Source organism: Drosophila busckii, unplaced genomic scaffold (assembly GCF_011750605.1).
Source record: "Drosophila busckii strain San Diego stock center, stock number 13000-0081.31 unplaced genomic scaffold, ASM1175060v1 chrUn_07, whole genome shotgun sequence".
In the NCBI taxonomy this organism is placed as follows: domain Eukaryota; kingdom Metazoa; phylum Arthropoda; class Insecta; order Diptera; family Drosophilidae; genus Drosophila; species Drosophila busckii.
In genome coordinates this window covers 2,121,191-2,144,006 of record NW_022872723.1, presented here as the reverse complement: position 1 = coordinate 2,144,006, position 22,816 = coordinate 2,121,191, and the positions used below count along the sequence as shown (strand labels likewise).

Genomic DNA, 22,816 nt, shown 5'->3' with positions numbered 1-22,816 from the left:
AAAAACAAGTGGACAGTTATTTGGCGCCCCAACTTTAAAATTACACTTTGACTAGGGCAAGCAGAAACACACATCACTCAAAAACACATACAACAACCGTCGGACGCGTCAACAGCTCGTTTTCGCTTAGCTCCGCGACGGCGCCGGCTGCGCGCACCAACGTTGTAGCGCGTCAGCACGTACCCCCCGCTGTAATGAAAATGAAATTGAAAATGAGTAAACACGCAAAACAAAGCACAAGCAATTGTTGCACACTTTATGTTATTATTTCAGATTTTCAAATTTTCTACTGCTATACGGTTATTTCGATTGCGGGAGGGGGGAGAACAGAAAAAAATAATAAAAGCGTAGTGTCCGGATATATGACACCTAATACCAATTGTGCTCTAGCCTCTAAGAGTGCCTGAGAACACCACATACAACACGGACGGACGGGGACGGACGACGGACGACAGACGACGCGAAAATGCTATATGACCTCACTTATTGATCCAAGGAATTATTCATGCATTTCTCTTTTTTTTTACAAAAATGTCAAAGTGTATAAAAATCGCTTGCGTTTATGTATTTGTGATTATATTTGTGTGTATTGAATTGCTCTGCCATGAGCAGTATTTGGGCACCCCTGCTATATTATATACACTGAAACACATACAAATTACAGCAACTAGGAAAGTTATTGCAGTATAGATATATTCTATTCTATAAAAACAATTTAAATGCATTCAGGATCTTTTACTTGTGTATTTACACAAACGGAAATACATAACAAAATTTTAAATGAACTAATCAACAATAAATTTATATGTAGATAACAGACGAATTGACTGAATTTGATCATTTTATAGCTGCGGACAAATTATTACAGACATCAGTTCCATATATCCTTTTAGCTTTATTAAATGCTTCGATAATACAGGATCTGTAAATAGAGTATAATTCTCTGTAAATATTTTCCTGAAACATTTCCTTACCTGAATAATTTTTGGTGCAAGACATAAGCACTAACATGACCAGCATCCAAATATCTAACTTCAGCTCCAGGCCATATTTCTTCAAGGCTCGAGCATCCATCACGAGGTACGTATGCATCATCTCTTGCACAGACTGCTATGATTAGGGAAGTATCGAACGGAACTGAAAAGTTCTTTAAGTGCGTGCACTCATCCATCATGCCTCTCATAAATTGTAAAGCTTCTCTTTCCCACCAATTAGTTTTAGTAATATCAATTTTTCTGCTTCTATGATGTGTCGCAGTCGGTAATATCAATTTCATTAGCTTGGTTAATGTTGATCGATCTGTTAAATCTGATATTTCTGAAATTTGATTGATACTTGAAACATTATTTTTCGGCAAAGTTAAATTGTTGGAATCAACTTTGTTTTTAGCTACAGATCTCAATAAAAAAATTGAATTATTTCCTTTATCTATATTATTGTTTTGGCCTTCAACTTTATGTGTACCTATTTCATTCTCACGAGATTGAATTTTTCTCGTGTCAATAATATCTTCCTTTAGCTCATGAAGTGATTGATTAAAATTTTGTATAAATGTTTGTCCAGCCGTAAAAGCATCGTCAATAACTGTAACCATTTTAGATAGTCGTTCTCTATATTGTCCATCCGAATAATACTGCGTTTCCAACATATCCCAATTAATGGATTGACTCATTACGCCCTGTTAATTAAATACATATATTTTTTATGTTGAATGAATTTACAGAAAATAGTTTCGAATGGGGTTTTAGAATAATCCTAATAAGATCAAATAAACAAATTAAATAAGGTGCCTTCATACTAAAAAAAAATATAAAATTTCAAGCCTACGTCTGAAAAAACTTTTATTAATCCATCTATTTATGGTTCCTGGTTTCACCATATATAAGTTAATATTTAACTAGTTATTAAGCAATTCTGAGACATACAATCTTAATTTATATTAGCACGATACCATAATATAATGATTATTATATGGTTTCCCTCATTATATAATCTTGAGAAAGCTTAATGTGTAATTAAGGTTGGCTTCAGGATGCTGATGACTTTAGAAGGCTGTGACCTAAGTCTATTGGACAGTGGACAATCGCCCGATTTTTGCGCATGTGCAAGGTGAGCATTTTCGCATTCCGTTTAGCAGGCGCGCCGGCTATGTCTTAAGTTTTAGATCTGTTGTGATTTGAATAAAGATCACTTTCTCATAAACAAAACTCTGGCCAAGCCGTTTCTACATATAACAGAAAATTCATATGTAACTTGATTGGTTATTTTGTATCACTACTATAGCAAGCGACCGATTTGTACTATACAACCCTGCGTCCAGCTTATTTAAATATATTTAAGGTTAAGGGTATTATACAAAGAGCACATACTCATACGTAATGAATAATTAAAAAGGAATTGCAAGCGTTAAAAGTAGGAAAAATTATGTGTATATTAAAATTTCTTGTTATATATTACTTACGGTAGTAAAAACAGCCGATGCTGTGGACCAAGACAAACATGGAACGAGTACTATGGGCTTTGGCCAGTTTGTTGCTGCTAATGAAGCCATCTAAATTTAAAGAATATATCATATAATTAATTTTTAAACACAATAGCCACACATATTTAAGTTAACAAATCAAGTAAGCGCATTAAAGTTTTTCGCAGCAAATTTTTAAATACTCTTTGATACGCATATTTCTGCCTATTACATAGCTTGCAGGCATATCAGCTAATACGTTGCAAAGTTTTGTGAAGATCGTCAACTTATAACCTTATAACTTATAAGCTTATAACCTAGTTTATTTTTATATATAATATAATATTTCATTAGGTTAAGTTGCCACACAGGTAACAGAATACTAATCTGAATAAATTGGAATTTTATAATCTAGTTTGGAATTTTTCACTGTAACTTCTGTTTTTAAAAAGGAAATCCAACTTATTGTCAAGTTCGTTTATCTCGACTGCGCGAGCGTGGCAACAACACTTTCATGTGTTTTTTGTTGTGTTGAAAATTTTGTTGCGAACTTTGTTGTTGCTTTGACGAAATACAAGTAAGTGATAACTCATTTCTTTTCAGTGTATGAAATAAAATTGAGTTAACGGCATCTTTACTTGTGTTAGTGTTTTCGAATTAGTGTATTGGTGATTTGCTCTTCCCTATGCAAGCGTTTGGACGCCCCTGCTCTAAACTAATTACCTTAACATCATTCACCAACAACATAAAACATGTAATCCCTATATACCACAATCGATGAGGTGTAAAAACTGTGGCAGACTAGGACACTTCACCATCCAGATGCCCTCACTGCAGCAACTCATTCCACGATAACCCAACGCCGAGCATTCCACAATCAAAATACATATGCAAAACAATCCCTAATACCAATGAAGACTCTCCAGTTACTGCGAAATAGATGTCAATATCGATCACACAACAAATAGTACACTAGAAATAAAACAAAAAAATATTATGTGATACTAAAATAAGATATACCCTAAAATAGATAACAGCCTAAAGACAACCTTACAAATAAAGAGCTCACATAAAGCATCTAATATCACAGGATATTAAATAATTTATATTTAATATTACATATTAGCATTTAAAAAAAATAATTGATTTTCACCCACCGAATCAACGAATCATCTTTCTTAGAATAGAATGAAATTGTAAGTGATTTTTAAGCAACTAATATCACTATACAACATATCAATTCCCATGAATTATAAATATTACGAAGATTGGGGTATTTTGGGGACGTATCTCTGCTTTTTCCAACACCTCGCCCAGAATGTACACTCAAATTCAAGCAGACTGACCTAAGTATACCGATCAAAATTCTCTCCAAGTCCTTCGTACACAATATAAATAAAGAGGCACCAAATATAATCAAAATTGTACATGAAAGAGCCAACCTTCATAAATGCTTCAATTAATACCCTGTAGTATGCTCACATATCGAATGCACACTGTACACAGTGTTATGCATTAATAAAATATCAAACACATTGTAGCACAATGTATATGTAAACAACAAACCAATGTCCTAAGCATATTTCAAGTGCAAAAGTAACTTGAGTACCACGCGCAGCCAAAGTACTGGGTCGGCATGTACATATTACATGCGCGACTGGACTGTCACTATGTGAGCATGATACCCTCTCCCTCGTAGCGACGTAATCGCCGCTACTCTTATATACATAAATATACATAAGTACTAACATAAGCTGCTCCGCTGCTGGCGTCTCTGACAGCGCAGTCTTAGGTATAATCATACTTTTAGACATAAGTCATGGTCATTGAATAAAGCAGAACGGAACGAAACACAACGTGTTTATTCTTTATAGTTCAATCGTTTTTTGGACAACTCTACAACCCACACAACAACGAAAACGTACAGGCCACTGGGCGAATATAAAACTAGCCGCACTGAAACAGGATAAAAAACGACTATGGTTTCTACAACATTCTCAACTACAAGAAAACAAACGAACTCTTCTGAAGAGAATTAAAACTATCCAAAAGAAAATCTCTCAAATCCTACAATATTATTCGTAGCACACCATCACCCAACGCAAACTAGACCAACCTAAACTCCTAGCAACCTATTTCCCTAATCTCGTGCTTTGCCAAAACTATGGATAAAATTATTGCAAATTGGTTATGATGGCCTACACATGTAAACAAATCCAAAAAAAAAAAATCAAGTTCCTGATATACTTCTCCGTCTCCACTAAAAGCCATATATCAATAAAGTCTCTAGACTTTCTAAAAGCATTCGAAAAATCAGAATACACCCAGTTATTGACGAAGTAAAACTTTGGCGAATCGGACCTAAAATTATAAAGTATGCTTATAATAAAATACGTTTATAATTTTATGAGCAATCGTAAAATTACATTAAGCGTAAACGTAAACATATTTCCGCTATCTCTCTCTCTCTCTCTCTTTCTGGCGTTCTGCTAATTGCAGGTAGAATCAAAGACTTAGAAAATCTCATTTTTCATTCAATCCTATTTTTTTTAATTTTCAACCTTTCCTGAAATCCTATCCAACGCCCGATTGTTTCTAAAATTAACAAACCAGTGCAACGACAAAAACATCTGCATACTGTATATATTATAAAATAAATATCAAATAAAATGTGTGCATAAAAATTGATGATAAAAATAAATGATAAATAAATGGACAGCCGAATCCACGTTTGAATTCCACACCACTGCAAAATTCATAAAATTTTAATAAAATATCAGCGAGTGAAGTGAATTATTCAAAAAATAACAAGTGGACTTAGCAAAATCCACGAACGCACTCACATACACGTACACACAAAACAGCTAACGCGTCACAGCTCGTTTTCGCTATTTTTTATAAAAATGTCAAAGTGTATAAGGAGACCGTAATTGCAAAAGCGAATTTTCAGGATTTTATGTCCTATTACCAGTTTATCAACTGATCTGAACTAAGGCTACAAGACAAACGGAGGACCGTTGGGAGAATTTACTTTTATAGCATATTATGCTGAAAAATAAATATAGTCTTATATAAAAAAGTTTCGTTGCCGAGGCCGATTTCTTATAATCCTAGCCTCGTAAATCAAAATTTGAGATGTAACTTTTCTATACTTTTTTTTCTACCCATTCAAGCTAAAATTATTTATTAAAACGTTTAGATTACTGCACAGCAGAACCGATAAAGAATATAGCCCAAAATTCTATCAAAAACGTGCTTCACAAGAGAAAATTTTCTAATTTTACTCTCAATAAAATGACATTCACAAACGCCAAGAGATAAAAATCTGGAATTTTCAAAAAAAAATCTATGGAAAATTGTAAATTAGTTTGACGTATTATGATTTGGAAAATGCCGCTGAAAACTGAAATTTCTGCACAATAACAATGTCTTGCAAGAACGGCAGCCGACGAAAATTACCAAAAACCATCCATGTGGTGGCAGTTCAATAATTATGGACAAATCCAAAAGCTATCTGATATTTTTCAAAGAACTTATGATATATGCAGTAGAATAATAGGATCTGCTTTAAATTGTTTTAAAAATTGGTACCTTAATTTTTTTGGGACAACTTAATTAATTTAAGCATTTAAAATTTTAATGTAATCGTATGTATGCATATCACAAAAACCGTGTAAAGAATTTTTATTTTTCATTACTTTACTTGTTGCAACTTACATGACCTCCCATCGACAACCCAGTGATTCCAAGAGGACCAAATCCATTTCTTTCACACCAATGTAGAAGAACAAGACATTCCAAAATGAGGCAACCTCCCATTACAAATATATCTGAAACATTATGTAAATTGGACCGTCTGTAAAGAAAATTACAACACAAAAATGTAAGCTATCAAAAAAATTAAATTTTGGTTTTAAAAGTTCCCACAGACGATCGCTAAAAAGCGACGCTTTTTTGGTAAGCTATATTTTATAAGCTTGACAGACTGTCACATCTATAAATGGTTTATTTATTAGAAACAAGTGGACACTTTGAGTAGGTCAATCCAGCAAATACAAACAGCGGACGCGTCATAGATCGCTTTCACTGTAGCGTCAGCAGCGACGCCGCTGCCTGCGTCGGCAGCGACGTTTGTATGGCGCGTCAGCATGCGCACCCCGCTGTCTATATTGAAGATTAGAATCTGAATAATTCCTAAGTTATTTGTCTGATCGTTTTGAAATTATCGACATCGAAAAAACATGACAGCGTTTTTGTGATTTATTTCAGACTTTGAAGTATTTTTAAGCTGCTCAATATTGTGGGTGTAAATATTTTTTTTCGATTTGCGGGGGAGGCGGGAGGAAATAAATAAAAATAAAATAAAACCGTTTGGGTTTGGGTACAGGAGCACCTACATACAAAATTTGGTTGTGTTATCCATGTTATGTTATCTTGTTATTTAGTTCCTAATTGCAAACAACGTTTGATAGCCATTAAGTTGGTTGATCAACGTTCATAAATGTATATATGTATGTTAAACTAAAAAAAAAAAAAAATAAATAAATAAAATCTCTAGCTATAGAAATATAGTTGCTGAGAGAAAGTCGCTCAAGCACTCAGACAGACAGACAGGCAGCCGAACTGACGGACATGGCTATGAATATATGTATTAAATTTTGCTTAGGCAGCGAGATAGTTGGTCTGACTACAGTTTTAGGTGTAAATTCTTAAACAAAAATCTTGTGGGAATAAATAAGTGAAACACATAGAGTTCAATAAGTCTGATTTAATATTTAATTTAATCGACGATATTTCACTATAGTAATTAAATTTGTCTACAGTTATTACAGGGTTGGGAATCTTTGTTTGAATATAAGCATTTATAAGCAGTATCTTATCTGATATAAGCAGTATCTTATTAGATATTTTTCCGAGTGAACTCTCGAAATAAATACATATATGTTTCCGTAGGGAAACCACTTATGTTTAGATAGTGGGCGAAGTATATGAAAGCTACTTTTCAAGTGTTTCAAGTGGTCAGAAGACAAGGCAAAGGAAACTACGTTCGACTGGACTAACCCTTTGCGAGAAATAATTTCGCGTTTTTGCAAGAGTGCTGACATATATGCATGTGATTTAATGTGAACGTGACTTCATGTGAACGTGATTTAATATGAAATTGAATATTTATTTATTACCAATCTCATTCAAAGTCACTACTTTGTGTTTAGCCTTTGCAGTCGGTCAGCACTGGCTGCAACGCAGCCGCGAAAGCAGGTAGAAACACTTTTTTGGACCTTTTTGTTGTGCACTATGATCGCGACACATACAATATTTCTTGCGCCCAATGGGCACTGTATTGCTTATATGTATCAGTCGTACTGGGTTTTACTCACAGTGTTTTTAAGGGTGAGTGCACTATTGCCGCACTCTGATAAGCGCCGGCTTATCTGTAGAGTTCGTTCAGAGACTCATAATACTATTTGCATAGCTGCACGCAGACAGCTTGCTGTTCTATTCAAAAGCTTGTTTGAGTTGCTTCAAACATATGGATTCCATATTATGGAACTTCTATTGTTTACATATAAGTTGCAATTATTCATAATTCCAACCTCTGCGCATTGTTCTGTCTTGCGCCTATCCCCTTCTTCTAGAAGTTTAACTTTCAATGCAGTAAGCAAGGGCAAAGAGTCACGCGCAAAGTGGATAACAGAAGTATGGACAATAGAAAGAGTTGTTGACACAAAAATGAAAAAGGGTGACACCATGAAGTCAAAGAGCTATTGTCTATACATCTGTTATTCCCTTTGGGCGACACCATGAGTGAGTACATATGTCAAATAAGCTACTTATGTACTCACTTATGGTCTCACCCAAAGTGGATAACAGATGTATAGACAATAGCTCTTTGACTTCATGGTGTCACCCTTTTTCATTTTTGTGTCAACAACTCTTTCGGCAATGTTACACGCCCTGCTGGGCCTCTTGGCACACGAATCTGTTTTAACTGATTCCAAGCCTGTGCAGATATCGTACAATGTTTCACATTATTTATTTGTGTATTCTTAATAGACAGCATAATGTTCGCGAGCGCCTTCTCATCTTTTGTATCAAAGTCATCCTTGACTTGAGCGTTGTCGATTTCTTGTTTTATAATACGTCCGCAAACGACCGACAACAGATCAGCATGAATTAGCACGCTCTTCATCTAACTGCCCACGCAACTGTAATTCTCATCATCTAGCTTTTCGATAAAATGCATTGATGACACCATTTTCGCGAATAATCAAAGTTCACTAATTTGTAAAATAAATCTTTTGCGCAGAACAGCAGTATCTGGGCCCTTAACCCGTTGAGAGTTTTATTTTAAGATAAGCGCCGGCTTATCTGTACAGAGTTCGTTCAGAGACTCATTATACTATTTGCATAGCTGAACGCAGACAGCTTGCTGTTCTATTCAAAAGCTTGTATGAGTTGTTTCAAACATATCGAACTTTAATTGTTTACATATACGTTGCAATTAAAGCTCTTGAGCAAAATATATATATTAAGCATCGTTTGATGCATAACCTTAGACATGTTGGCATCAGTTTATTAACTATAAAATCTTTTTACTTTTATCGTGAAGCTTGCGTTCGCACAACCAACAGCGAAATTAAAGTTGGGCGCCACCAACTTTTAGATACACAACTTTGCACAACTATCATCAGCAAACACATGCATGCACTCACAAACACATGCACACATGCTGTTGCGTCAGCAGCGACGTTTGTATGGCGCGTCAGCACGTGCACCCGCTTGTCTATATTGAAAATGAATGTAAAATCATAAAATTATTATCGCATCGTCTCTGAATTTCATATTCGCTAATAACATGTCTGTGATTATCTCGATTTTAAAGATTTTGTACTGCTGTATAAATGGCTTTTTCTGATTTGCGGGCGAGGGGGAGGAAATAAAAAAAAAATAAATAAATAAGCGTAGTTGTCAAGATTAGGAACACCTTACAACCAATTTGCTTTATACTGCAAATGGCTAATGAATAAGCTCGTCAACTGATCAAGAATATATACTTTATAGGGGTGTGCCACGCCTCCTTCTCCCTGTTACTTAATATTTGCACAACTTCATGATACCCTTTTTCCATTTTTACAAAAATATATATATTTATTATAGCAAATTATAGCACCATGTGATCTGCCTGCAGAGACAGCAGTTAAACAACAAAACGTCTTGTTACATGTGAATGTGTATGAAAGTTAGTGCATGTGTCTTTGCAGTATATTAATAGGTTAAGCTCTTTTGTTTTTACTATACTAAAACAACCATGTTTCTACTTTTAATTGTTTATTAAAATATTATTATCAAATGTAATGAAACCTAAAAAGAAAAAATTTTCTTTTTGACTATCTAAGCTCAAATCAATCTATAAGATATATTATTGTCTTTGCGTCTTAGATATATTAAGGTCTTAGCTTTTGCGGTGAACGGACGTGTTTTTTGTTATCTCTTATATAATTAATTGATCTGTGTGTTTTAGTTTGTTTAAACTACCATATTAATAGTGATATTCACGGTGAAAGCGTGCACATTAAGATTGGTAAAAGTATTTTATTGTTGAGTTGCTTTGAAGTTGTTTCAATGATAAATAACTACAATTGTTTCCGCGGTTATATGCTATGTTTATATTGATTTGGTTTAGAGGTCTCTTATTTATACGCTTTACTATTTGCTTAACTCTCTACTGTTTTTGGCTTCTATTTTAAACGGTGCTTGTATAGTATGTGTTGTTGTTCCATTTTTGACAATTGCGACTCACGCATTAAAATAACTAACGCTCTAAATCTAACGTACTCTCTTAGTCGTGCGCTCTCGTTCGATGCATTAACTGTTAAAATTTTTGTTAGCTAACGATGGAAGATTAATTAAAAGTAGACGATTAGTCTTATACTAATCATCTTTAATCGTTAGCTAACCGCCGTATTATGTTAGGCGTCATGTTTATGTTTAAATTAGTTAAAGGGGAAATTGACTCCTCATACGATTGAGTCAATTAATTTCCAGGTATCCTGCTAGGATTACTCGAAATTTTGTTCCTTTATTACTTAAGTTTTGTTCAATAATTATTTCACTGCAATGAAACCCCTTTCGAGTACTGTGCGGATAACAACAAATTTACTTCTGTTTTCAACACAGGGCTCTGATTGTATTACTAAAGATCTATTTTAACTTTTTAATTAATTAATTAACTTTTATAAGATTTATTTTAACTTTTTACTATTAATAGCTAACACCATAACCCAGACCATGACTGGGTTTTCCCCAATCCATGCAACGAATGTTGGGTCTGTTTAACACTGCCAATCTATAAAGTTTATCAATAATAAAAATAAATTAAATTTATTTATTAATATTTTATATAGCTGACTTTTCTGTTTGCGTTGACTAATCAAAGTTGACATTAAATAAATAAAAATAAATAAATATATATCTTGGTTTTTAAATAGTTCATAATTACATTTGGTCATCTGGCTTCCGAACTCCATAGAAGGGATTTTCAAGTATTATTGATCCAATATTTGCTTCTTTCAGTAATGGCTTAGCAATGAAATTCCTTCTTCGCCAAAAAAACTGAAAAGAAAGAATAAATTTGTTTTTTTTTATACACTTTGACATTTTTGTAAAAAAAAAAGGAGGTATTATGAGTTGCTCAAAAATGTAATTAAACAGGGAGAAGGAGCTGGCAGACACCATAAAGATATTATCTTTCTTGATCAGCTCGAGAGCTGAGGGTCGATATAGCCATTTCCGTTGTCGTCTCTGTCCATCTGTATGAGTGCGTGATTCACAGCAACTACAAGAGATAGAGCAACCAAATTTGGTAAGTAGGTAGGTGCTCCTATATCTAGGACACTACGCTTTTATTTTATATTTTATTTAATTTAGATGCATCTGATGAGTAATCGAAAAAGCGAATATATAGGCAGTACAAAATCTTTAAAATCTGAAACATAAATCACAAAAATTGCACGTATGTCCATGTTTTATCGACCGACTTGTAAAATTTCAGTACGATCGGATAAATAATTGTTTACATTTCAATTTTCAATATTAACAGCGGGATGCACGTGCTGACGCGCCATACAAAAGTCGCTGCCGACGCAAGCAGCAGCGTCCTGTGACGCTCAGCGAAAACGAGCTGTACGATGCAGTTAAGCTGTATTTGTGTGTTATGTTTTGTGGTGCTTGCGTTGTGTTTTAGCTGGATACCCTTAGTCCAAGTGTATTTAAATGTTGGTGGCGCCCAACTTTAACCTGTCCACTTGTTTTTAATTTTTAATAGTGATTTTTCTGACATTTTATCATGTCATCCATCTGCACTGAAACACATTTTGTGCCGGTCTGTGACACGCGCTTCGACTCAGGCCTCGCAAACAAACAAGCAATGACAAAGGTACTCGAACAGTGCAATATGGGGAAAATGAGTACTTTATCTGGCATTTATTATTGTGAGTAAATCAAAAACGATTTTTCACTGGTATTTTTATACACTTTGATATTTTTGTAAAAAATGGAAAATATGAAGTTGTGCAAATGTATGTAACAGGGGGAAGGAGGTATGGCAGACCCCAAAAAAATAAATATATTCATGGCCGTCTGTCCGTTCGTCTGGGTGTTTAAGCAACTGTTTCTCAGCAAGTATAAGAGCTATAGCAGGGTCGTCCAAACGCTGCATTGGGAATATCAAATAATCAATACACTAATAGGAAAACACTAACACAATAAAGATGCCGTTACTTATCCAAAGTTTGGGCAGGCAATTATAATTTCGCGTGTCTAGTGCAAGCTGTTTTCATTTTTTTTAAAGTGCTTCTTGCTTCTTTACTTCTTGTTGCTTTAACGCTTTGGTGAGCTTGCGGGTGGCGTCTTTAAGCCTTTTAACGTGCATATGGCGATCTGTGAGAGTGCCATCTCGTCGTAGGAACGTTCGTTTTTCTATAGACAAGAGTATGCATCGAATTGCTTAATTTGATTTCTTTTGAAGTGATAAAGGGCTTAGTGAGATTTGAGAGAGTATAGCAAATGCGGTCTGCAGTGAAAAATTGAGGATCTAGTGTTGTGATAAGGAAATGTCGTATAATCTTTAACCTTAGAGTGGAATTTAAGAACATAATGTCAAGTGAGTTTACATATTTCCATAATATCAGTCAATTAGTTATTGTGTGAGGTCAATTTAACGCGATTGATCAATCAGTTAATGGAAATGACTGGTAAATTGAATGAGGACGAGTGACAGTTGGTCAGATGAGAGATCTGAGACTTTCGGCACTGATCAAATTTCGAGGTATATTTTTAGTAATTGCGAAGTCTATTAACTCTGGCAGTTTATTTGGGTCTGTTGGCCAGTATGTTGGTCTACCGGGGGAAACTTGGTCGAGTTTGATGCTGGCTTTTATAATTGCATTATAGAGCTGATTTCCTTTTGAAGTCACAAGGCGAGACCCCCAGTATGTGTGCTTTGCATTGTAGTCTCCTGCTGCTATGAAATGGATGCTCCTACGTGAGTCGCAAGAAATGCCATAATCTTCTTAGTTATCGTGAAACGAGGGGGAAAATTACGAGGCATAGAGTAGTTGTTTACCACTAATCTAGTTATTTTCTTATTGATAGTGGCTTGTAATAAATTTCTGACGAGTACACTTGTAACGGTGATGCTTGTTACGGTTTATGAATCAGAGATACCAGTCCTACGTGTGCCTCGCCATCGGGAATTGGATTATTGTTGCAATGATGTGATAGCAATCTTAAATTAACTTATATTTAGTGAGTCATGTGTTCGTCGACGGAGAATGAGTAAGTCAAGTTTTTAATGTGTGAAACGCCATTGCATTCCACGTTGGATATACGATTATACGTGATATTTGGACTGATGTGATATACATTTTTGTATCAAAGAGGATTCCCTGATAGCATTAAATCTTGCATAGTTGTCCGCAAGAAAGACATCAACTCCAAAATGCTTTGTTGTAGGCATAAGGACATTTTATTGTGGTGGCTGGTAAATGGTTATGCCTTTTTATATCAGGAAGTGAGTGCTTTGGGTGTTATGTATTTGGTAAGATAAATGGGTCCAATCAAGAAAATTTTAAGACTTGCAATTATTGTCACATTTTCCTTTGTTAGAGGATACTGGAGTCAAGACGACCAATCTGATTTGCTGCGAAAAGAAGAACGCAATGGTGTGATTTAGATGTACATGTAAGCGTACAATTTTGCGAGAGCGCGGGATAGGTGACTCGCTGGTAGAGATTAGACTTTTTAACTCCATATATTAATGGCAAACCTCTGTAGTAGCTGGTGTATTACCACCACATGCTGCACCTTTTTGTACTTAGAGAATCGTTCTTTGTTGCATAGGCAGTGTTGCAGAGTCGTGAAAGCAGATCACAAACTTACGCACAGCCGGTGCGGAGTGTGCAGTTGACCGTGTTGGCCCATATATTGACAATTTAATTGGTACAGGGCGTTGCGTTTATGTTGGTTCTTACAGTGATCTGGCGATGCAGTATCATGAAGTTTGTATATAGGGTGCACTTCGTTTTTTTAAGAGTATTGTTGTGGCTCCAGCTCAACCCTGAAGAGCGGTTGGGGCTTCTTATCCTTGTTTAAGATGTGAAGACTGTTTTAGCGTTAAAGCCTTTGTCATGTAGAGCCTGAGTTATTTATGCAAGTGTTACATCTGATTCTATGCCCTTTAAGACCACTTGTAAGCCCTTACTTTGCTTTTTTTTCTTTTGGATACGTTGTAAATTCATTTTTTAGTGTCGTTTAGATGCTTGGATAATATTCTAAGTTTCTTCTGACTTCGTTGAATTGTTGTTTCCGAATATTACCCCGTAACAAGGGGATATGTGGAAAGTTGTCTTGTCGAATGCTCATTAATTTTGCTCACAAAGATTGGAATTTTTCTCGTAATATATCTCGGGAGGTGGCTTTAGGCTTCTTTTTAGCGCTTCTTCGGGCTGCAGATCATCTGAGTTGTCTTGCTAGAATTTGAATTTTTGGTGATGAGGATGATAAGATTATTTCGCTGAAGCATGCTTTCAATATTGCTGCGGGTCATTTATACGCTCTTGGCCATTAGGCGGCTTAGCTCCGATTAATTTGAAATGTACGATCCATTCCAGATCTGCACGAAGGCGGGGCTACGCAATTGGTAGATAGTATGTCAAGAAGTTGTTTTGGTTCTTATTATTAGTTATTGATTGTTGATTCATCGGGGGCTTCTTGCCCACCGCAACGATGACAACATAGGAGCAGAGTGTTGCAACGATGGAATTGAGAAGGCAGGCCGATACGTGCAGGATGTTAGATTGTAGTTAGCATGTTGCAAGGTAGTCAAGAGAGAAATGATTGTGATAGTCACCACTAAGGGAGTACCTGATCTTCTCGGAACCATTAGGCATGCCAGCTTTTTGCGTGTTTCGAATGCTTTGCTAATGCACTCGTGCTACTTGAGACGGTAGAGCTGAAGAGAGCAATAACGAGTCGATCACTTGTTTAAGTAGCAATGTGGTCGAATTAAGCTCAGGGGTAATTGACCGTTCGAAAAGTACAGCATCAGCAGTATTTTGAGTTGGCGTTCGGCACACGAAAAGAGAAAGTACGCGTTGTTTCGCTGAGCGAAAGCCGGCGTTCGATCTTGTCGCACTGTCTTTGCTTTAGAATGATCCGTATTGATTCATCTTTTTAGATTTTTTGAAATATATAATTATTTTTTTATTAATTATTAATTATCAATAAATAATAAATAAATCAATAATTAAATATTATATCACGCTGCCAGCTTACAGGAGCGTCTTTTCGCATTTCACACTAGTTATACACTCTTCCGAAGTTCTATAAAATAATAAAATAATTTATTAAAACTTAATGCACTAAAGTAAGTATATAGTACATATCCATAGACATCGCCTCCACTCTTCAACTTACTACATGGAATACAATTGCCTCTAACAGATTCTCGATAGTAAGCTGAAGTTTGACAAACATGTTTCCTTAACTGTCAGTTAGGCGATTCAAGTTCTCGGCACTATCAAACGATGGGCTAAAGAATTTGATGACCCTTACACAACTTAACTACTTTATATATCTCTTGTTCGACCGATTCTGGAATATGGATCTTGTATTTGGTCTCCACAATACTCGAACCAACCAGATTAGTATTGAATCTGTTCAAAAAAATTTGTATTATTTGCTTTACGTGGCTTTAACTGGGTTCCAGGTGTTGATCTACCATCTTACTCTAGTAGACTACTTTTAATTAATTTCCCATCTTTAACTAATCGACGAATCATGCTTGGTGTCATGTTCATGATTAAATTAATTAAAGGGGAATTGATTCTTCATATTTGTTGGGTCAACTTAATTTCTCGGTTCCTGTTAGGTATACTCGAAATTTTGTTCCCTTAACTCTTAACTTTTGCACAACTAACTATTTACTGCATGAGCCTCTTCGAGTTCTCTGTGCTGATTATAATAAACTTTATTCTGTTATCAACACAGAGACCTCAGAGTTTATTACTAAGCGGTGTATATTAACTTACTTGTTACGTTTACCCTAAGCAGACAAAATTGCCCACCGCTCACACTAAACAATTCCGCACTCCCGCAAGCAAACGAAGTGGCGTATCTTGCAGTACACCTCGACAGAACACTCACATGGCGTAGGCATGGGTTGCCACTTGGTTTAGTTGGAATTTGATGATATGCTCGATTAAGACCAATTTTAGTAAAAATATTCTTTTTATAAAAGATGTGCAGACAGTTTTGTATATGTGAATGTGGGTATCGATCCGGAATTGTTTGCGCATTGCGTGAACGGTAGTCACAGCATGGTCGCCATTCGCCTGTTGGTTTGCAGACCATGTGTGGCATATGCGCTTCTTGCAGAGAGACAGACTCCGATATCTTTGCTGCTTTCAATTTGTCATGTGGTAGACGTCTAGGTCTGGCAAATGTTGAAGCGCCTATTCATTCGATGCAGTGCGTGAACCGTTTTCTGCGAAAAGTGGCTTATCGCTCAAGGCTGATGTATCGGTTTATTGAAGAACGGGGGTATGACGGAAACATCTGCTCCAGTGTCAACAATAAATTTTTTGCCAGATTTTCAATCAGGAGTAAAAAACGATTCGAAGTACTGATACTGTGTATATTTATACTCAGCTGAGAGTTTTAGACAGGAATTAAGTTGTTAAAAGTCGTAGCTGCGTTTTGGTTATTGTCTCCTGGTCTGCGACGGCGTGTGCTGCGTGGCCATATTGAACCCTGTCATCTGGGACCCTGCTTCCTTTGGACAAGATTATGTACTTGGTCTAGATATGTGGGATCAGCAATGCAATAACGGCTGCGTACTTTTTTTCTTTTCGTACTCCTAGTCCTTGTAATGGAAACCAACTTTCTAATATTGTAATAAAATTCAAAAATTGCAATTGGGAATATGGCATACTAGTTAGAATTGAATGAACATTGTTTGCGTTGTATGCAATTTGAGCGGTAAGTTGCTCCTTGCTTTGAGCGTCATTTAGCTAGCTTTCGAGCCTAAATTAGCAGCGTCTTTGCACTGATATTAGCGTGTAGCTATATATACTCGAGTATGTACTTGTATGTGTGTATGTTGAAAGCACTGATTTTCGACATGTATATACGACAGTTATGTACTTGTAATACAAGTCTGTATGAGTGCGTGTTTCACAGCAACTATAAGAGCTAGAGCAACCAAATTTGGTACGTAGGTGATCCTATATCCAGGACACTACCTTTATATTTTTTTTTTTTATTTGCCTCCCCCCTCCCCCGCAAATCGAAAAAAGCCATTTATAAGGCAGTACAAAAATCTTTAAAAATCTTTAATAAATCACAATCACAATAGCCTAGTAATGTTTTTGACCGATTGTGAAAATTTCAGAACGATCGGATAAATAACTTGAGAATTGATTTACACTTCAATTTTTCAATATAGACAGCGGGGTGCACGTGCTGCCGTCGCAGCGGCGGCGTCGCTGCTGACGCTACATCCACCAGCTGTGACGCGTCCGCTGTTTTGTGTGTATGTATTCTTGTGTGCATGTGAGCTGCGATGCCCTAGTCAAAGTGTATTTAAAAGTTGGTGGCGCCCAAATTTAATTTGTCCACTTGTTTACATATGCAAAAAACTTAAATTTTTTATTATACAAAAATTTGAAAAAATAAGGCTTATTGAAAAATCATAGACGGGAAGTAAATACAAGTCATTTGGTGCTAAAAAAGTATCCTAGCACATCTCTTTGTCTGTGATTTTTCTGTTTTAAAACTTTACGATAACAGTTATTTGTGATCCCGGTATGAATGAATGAATGTATTGTCGTCCCTAGACGACAATCAAAACTCAGCGTAACGCAAATCGAAAAAGCAAAGTTTTGGAGTATCTTGGTCAATGAATAGGGATGAACTACCGAGTATGTCAATCGAATAACATCTGCAATATGGGGCGCATTCAAAAATCACGAATATATAAAAGATCAGCGCAACGCTTAGTAATAATACACACAAACTATTAGAGTCTTACCTATGCGGCACGAAATTGGGAGTAAGAGCTCTGACTGACGATTACACGCCAGCTCCAAAGCTGGAGTCCCTCAAGGCAGGGCACTTGGACCAACTCTATATGTCATCTGCATAGCAAATGACTTATAACATCCACTCTACAGCTGTTCTCACTGAGAACTTCTCAGCCATCAGCACAATTGGCGCCTGGTCGAAATGGAATAATGTCTATTTGAATAAAACTTAACGAACAAAAATTAAAGCGTGTTACGTTTACATCCAAAATTTCCCACCGCTTACACTAAGCAACTCCGCTCTCCCGAAAGTGAACGAAGTGACGAATACACCTCGACAAAAGACTTACGTGGCGTGAGCACATCGAAGTCTTGAATATATGGGTTCCTGCTCTACAATTCCGTACCTACGTATATATACACCTATAGCTCCCAGTTATGGGGGAGTTATGCTCCTTAGCAGTAGCAAAATTATGTTGACAAAAGAATGAAATAAAAATTGATGAAATTTGTAGAAGGCTGATTAATCCCACAAAATTATCGTGGTTGCAGATCTCTGATATGGGCTTCTAAATATATACATAAGCGTATGGTGGATGCGTTAAATCAAGAAAAAAAATACACATATGTAATTTGAATTCTCATTTTCAATAATATTTATTATAATATAGATGAGTCCGGAGTTTATGAAAGTGCCCGCGTTGTGATTTTGATAAACATTAAAAATTTGAATTTCAAAAAGGCAAACAAATGCTCTTCATTGTATTTTATTTAAGAATTACTTATTAGAGTGTACTAACAAATCAAACACTTATTATTCCTAAAAAATGTTAATGACATAAAACTCTAATAATCTTTTAACTCAAAGAATGCCATGCAATAATTAAGTGATGCTGACCAATATTAAAACGACTTATCACATATATAATACATATTCATTTATAATATATTAATATTTAAAGCCATGATTATATAATACTTACATGATCTCCCGTTCCTGCCAAATGAATACAAATTGGTTTAAACTGTTCATGCTTCCATTTATTAGGTATTATAAATTGAAAATATGCTTGCTGTGCAGCTTCAGGCACGACACCAGGTAAATGTAGTTCAAGCGGTGTCATAAATTTACCTTCAATTAAGGTAAAATCTGAATATTTAGTTTTTTTTATAATGTCAACTGGATAGTCACGGGGTACAAGCTTAAAGCACGTATCTCTGCAGGATATTATTTTTCTGAACTGAAACACTCTGAAAATGCGTTTTAGACAAATAATAATGAATACAAATTAATAAAATACTATGAAATTATTAGGTATAGTATATTGGACATTTTCACAAGCTTTACATACGTACGTATATATATTATGTGTGTTTACGTATTTATATGAATTATTTGTTTTTCAATTTTAACTTAATTGTAATTTTAAAGTAACAATTTAAGGAGCAACAAACACCACAGTAGAATTTTCAAAAAGTCCAACTTTTGATCTTAAAAAAAAGTTTAACGAGAATACGGTAAAAAAAAATTGAGCGAAAAAAAGTTTTTGTTGACCCTCATTAGTGACGGGGCGTCAGGCCGCCCAGGAGGGACCACAAAACTTTGAAATCGTTTTATTCGAAACACGTTTTTAGAAATTGGCACACAACAACAATTTTCATAATTAAGATTATGCCCATATGTTAAGACCGCAAATATGCAGAGAATGTCGTACGGATTTTTTGATAAATTAATTAGTCGATTTTTAATTGACGAAAACGACATTTTTCAAACATTCGCCAGAATTACAAAAAAATAAAATCCGTACGAAAGTACGGAAAGTATGCCAGAGCCATATCGCCATTTTGTTTGTTTTAAGATCCATGAAACTTTTTAATTACTTAAAGCGTTAGCTGAAGTCGTTCTACATTAATTTAGACCTTAAGTTAATTTCTTGTGGGTGGTAGTGCATACATTATATGTATATAAATGCTTAGTAATATAGTCTATAGCAGGGGCATCCAAGCCCTATACCACTAAGCATACACTATGCTTAGTGCCTATACTCAGTATGCTCATGTGCGAGCATGGCGACAACACTGTCATGTTTTTGTTGTTCCCTTGTCTTAACGGCGCGAGCGTGGCAACAACACTTTCATGTGTGTTGTTGTGTCGAACAATTTTTTGCGAACTTTGTTGTTGCTTTGACGAAATGCGTGCACTTTAAAAAAAATTAAAAAAGCTTGCAAGTGAGATTGTTTCTCGCTTATTCTTATGCCAGCCGATCGCATTTTAGGTTTGCGAACATTTGCTTCTGTGTGGCTGAAAGCACACAGAACTTTTCTTGTGTTTTGCCTGTGTGTTATGTGCGTTGGTCGTGCGCCGCACACACAATTTTTTGTTGTGTATGTGTGCGTCTATTGTCCCGTGTTTTCTGTGTGCGCGTATGTTCTCGCGCTTGTTTTTTTTTGTGTGCTACCATTGTGCTTAAAAAGTGACACAATTGCCGTTCTCTGTTGTATACAGCATAAGTATAATCAGTTTCCATCTATATTATACCAAGGATTTTTTACCAACAAACTTTTTTTACAGAGATAATTTGTTAAGTCCCAAAAAAAAATGCAAACAGTTTTGTACAATTTGACAATTCTAATCGCAGCAAGTTGATGATCACAGCTTCTGATCAAACGCTGAGTTGCTAAGTAAACAAAAATAAAGATGAATCACAATTTAAAACGCAAGTCTTATATATAAATATTAATTTTATAATACATATGTCAAACTTAATAAATAAATTAAATAAGAATAGTTTCTAAAGAGCTGCTCCTTTTTATAGTTTTAATGTATCACTATCACCATCTGGTGAAAGTTTTTTAGGCCAATGGGGAATATTTAAATTATTCTAATATTAATTAATAACGCAAGAGCGGAATAAGATATTTTGGTCAAGTTTTTTTGAATTAGGCTTCGAATATCCTTACCAAATATGGTTAAAATCAGATAACTATATCTTATAGCTCTCATACAAATGGATGGTGCAACTTTTATCAAAATATAATTATAAGAATCTTTTAAAATATAATGCAAGTGAAGTTGCAAACAAAATAAAAGAAGACAGAGCAACAGTACTACAGTACAGTACAGTAAATAAACGGCAAAACTGACACTTCAAAAGTTTAGACGTTGCTTGTATTTTTTAGGATTTTAGGCACATCAGAAAATTTCGGCAGAATTTTTTTACACATTTGTCGCCTTTAAAGCCAGACAAAGACATTGGTGGGTTTTTGTGGGGTCACCACTAAAACTTCAGCTAAGCATAAAAAAGCCGTTCACAATATAGACAAAAAATTCAAATTAATATAATAATAATAATTATTAATATATCAAATTATATCTCATTTTATAGAAAATACCTTCAACTTCAAAATCCATTACAAATAATTTTTGTTTTGTTGTATAACATTCGGGATGCGCGCAACTGTGCTTTCCAGATAAACAAAATAGTGCAATGTTGAGGTGAATTTTATGAAGTTTAACATTAGAAATTTTGAGTAAGTCTCTTGTAAATTCACCTTTCATAATAAATAATAAATTTTTATTTTATTCAAAACATAAGCTTAAATGTTTATATTTTCGACGCTACGGTTATGAGCTAATATTTTACACATTATTTACGGCAGTTTTTTGGACCGTGTAGTGGTAAAATGTCAACAAATATAATAAAATTCTAGCTTAATTTTAAAAAAATTTTTAGAGTGCTCATCAGAAATGGTTTTAATTTAAATTAAACTCTTTGGGAGTCATTATAATTCATGTATATAATTATTTCAATAAAAAATTTTATTAAAACAATTTTTTCCAAGAGACAACATTTCTTACATGCGAGTTGTTTTTCCAACAAACAAACATTTATTACATCCAAATTCTGACTGTTTATTTTTTTTCCTTAAGTCATTGCTAAAATCATTACAAAATATGTTGAGAGATTGTACATGAGCAATGATGGTCAAACTTTTTAATTTTTTTTTATTAGTTTAGCTTTTATGAAAACTCAAACAACAGTATGTATAAGTATGTATAATTATGTACATATTGTATGCACCTTCATACATGTTACATGCTACTTTACGATTATATTAGAGCCATGTTATGTTCTCTTCTATTTATGAAGCATTGGACAGTATTCAAGCATTGCTAAAACTGACTTTGAACTTGCTTACTGTGCTATCATATTTTTATACTTTTTTTCTTTGTATATTAGTAGTTGTAGTCATATTCCGTAATTTTTTAAATTACGTAAAATTAAACAAAACAAATCCTTAATGTTCAATGTACACAACATACCTCCGCAAGTTTTCTGGTTTACCCCATCCTTTTTCGAAGAATTTTGTTATTAGCATACGCCTGTAAATGCTATCAAGCTTACTTGGTGGCATTATTCACAACAAAACACCGGCATTTATATATTTCTTCTCAAAAACATATGTTCCACACAATTCGGCTCATATGAACTACTCCACTACGATACACTGGTTCATAATAATCGGAAAATAATTTTCTAATGAATGCTTAAGCGCACTAGTAGTAACATTTTAAGAGGAACGCGACCGATAGGAATGCAATGCTTTTTGTTGAATTCGATATACAACTATACATCTATATCGTGGATTATATAAATTTCAAATAAGTATTATGCTACTTTTTTGAGTTTCCGAGTAACTTTGATAGGTTGATGCGCAAAAAATAATGTATGTATATTTAAGGGTAAATATTTCATATATGAGCTGAACATAA

At 34.9% G+C, this 22,816-nt stretch overlaps 1 protein-coding gene across 6 annotated transcripts; it reads right to left on the bottom strand.

Annotated features, from left to right (window-relative positions):
* Positions 1–731: 731 nt before the first annotated feature.
* LOC108600682 (protein ABHD18) lies at positions 732–22,575 on the bottom strand. Of its 6 annotated transcripts, XM_033294714.1 has the most exons (8): positions 22,367–22,558; positions 19,026–19,293; positions 10,962–11,074; positions 6,179–6,317; positions 2,462–2,551; positions 1,465–1,678; positions 975–1,317; positions 734–922 (listed from the first exon to the last, which is right to left on the bottom strand). In XM_033294714.1, exons 1-8 carry the CDS (start codon positions 22,456–22,458, stop codon positions 838–840), a joined length of 1,344 nt encoding a protein of 447 aa, XP_033150605.1. In that variant the 5' UTR covers positions 22,459–22,558; the 3' UTR covers positions 734–837. The 6 variants fall into 6 exon arrangements, with proteins under 6 accessions (XP_033150606.1, XP_033150604.1, XP_033150607.1 ...); XM_033294713.1 differs by having other exon boundaries at positions 733–922; positions 975–1,678; positions 22,367–22,561; XM_033294717.1 differs by lacking the exons at positions 734–922; positions 1,465–1,678 and having other exon boundaries at positions 1,233–1,317; positions 22,367–22,563.
* Between the last annotated feature and the right edge of the window lie 241 nt (positions 22,576–22,816).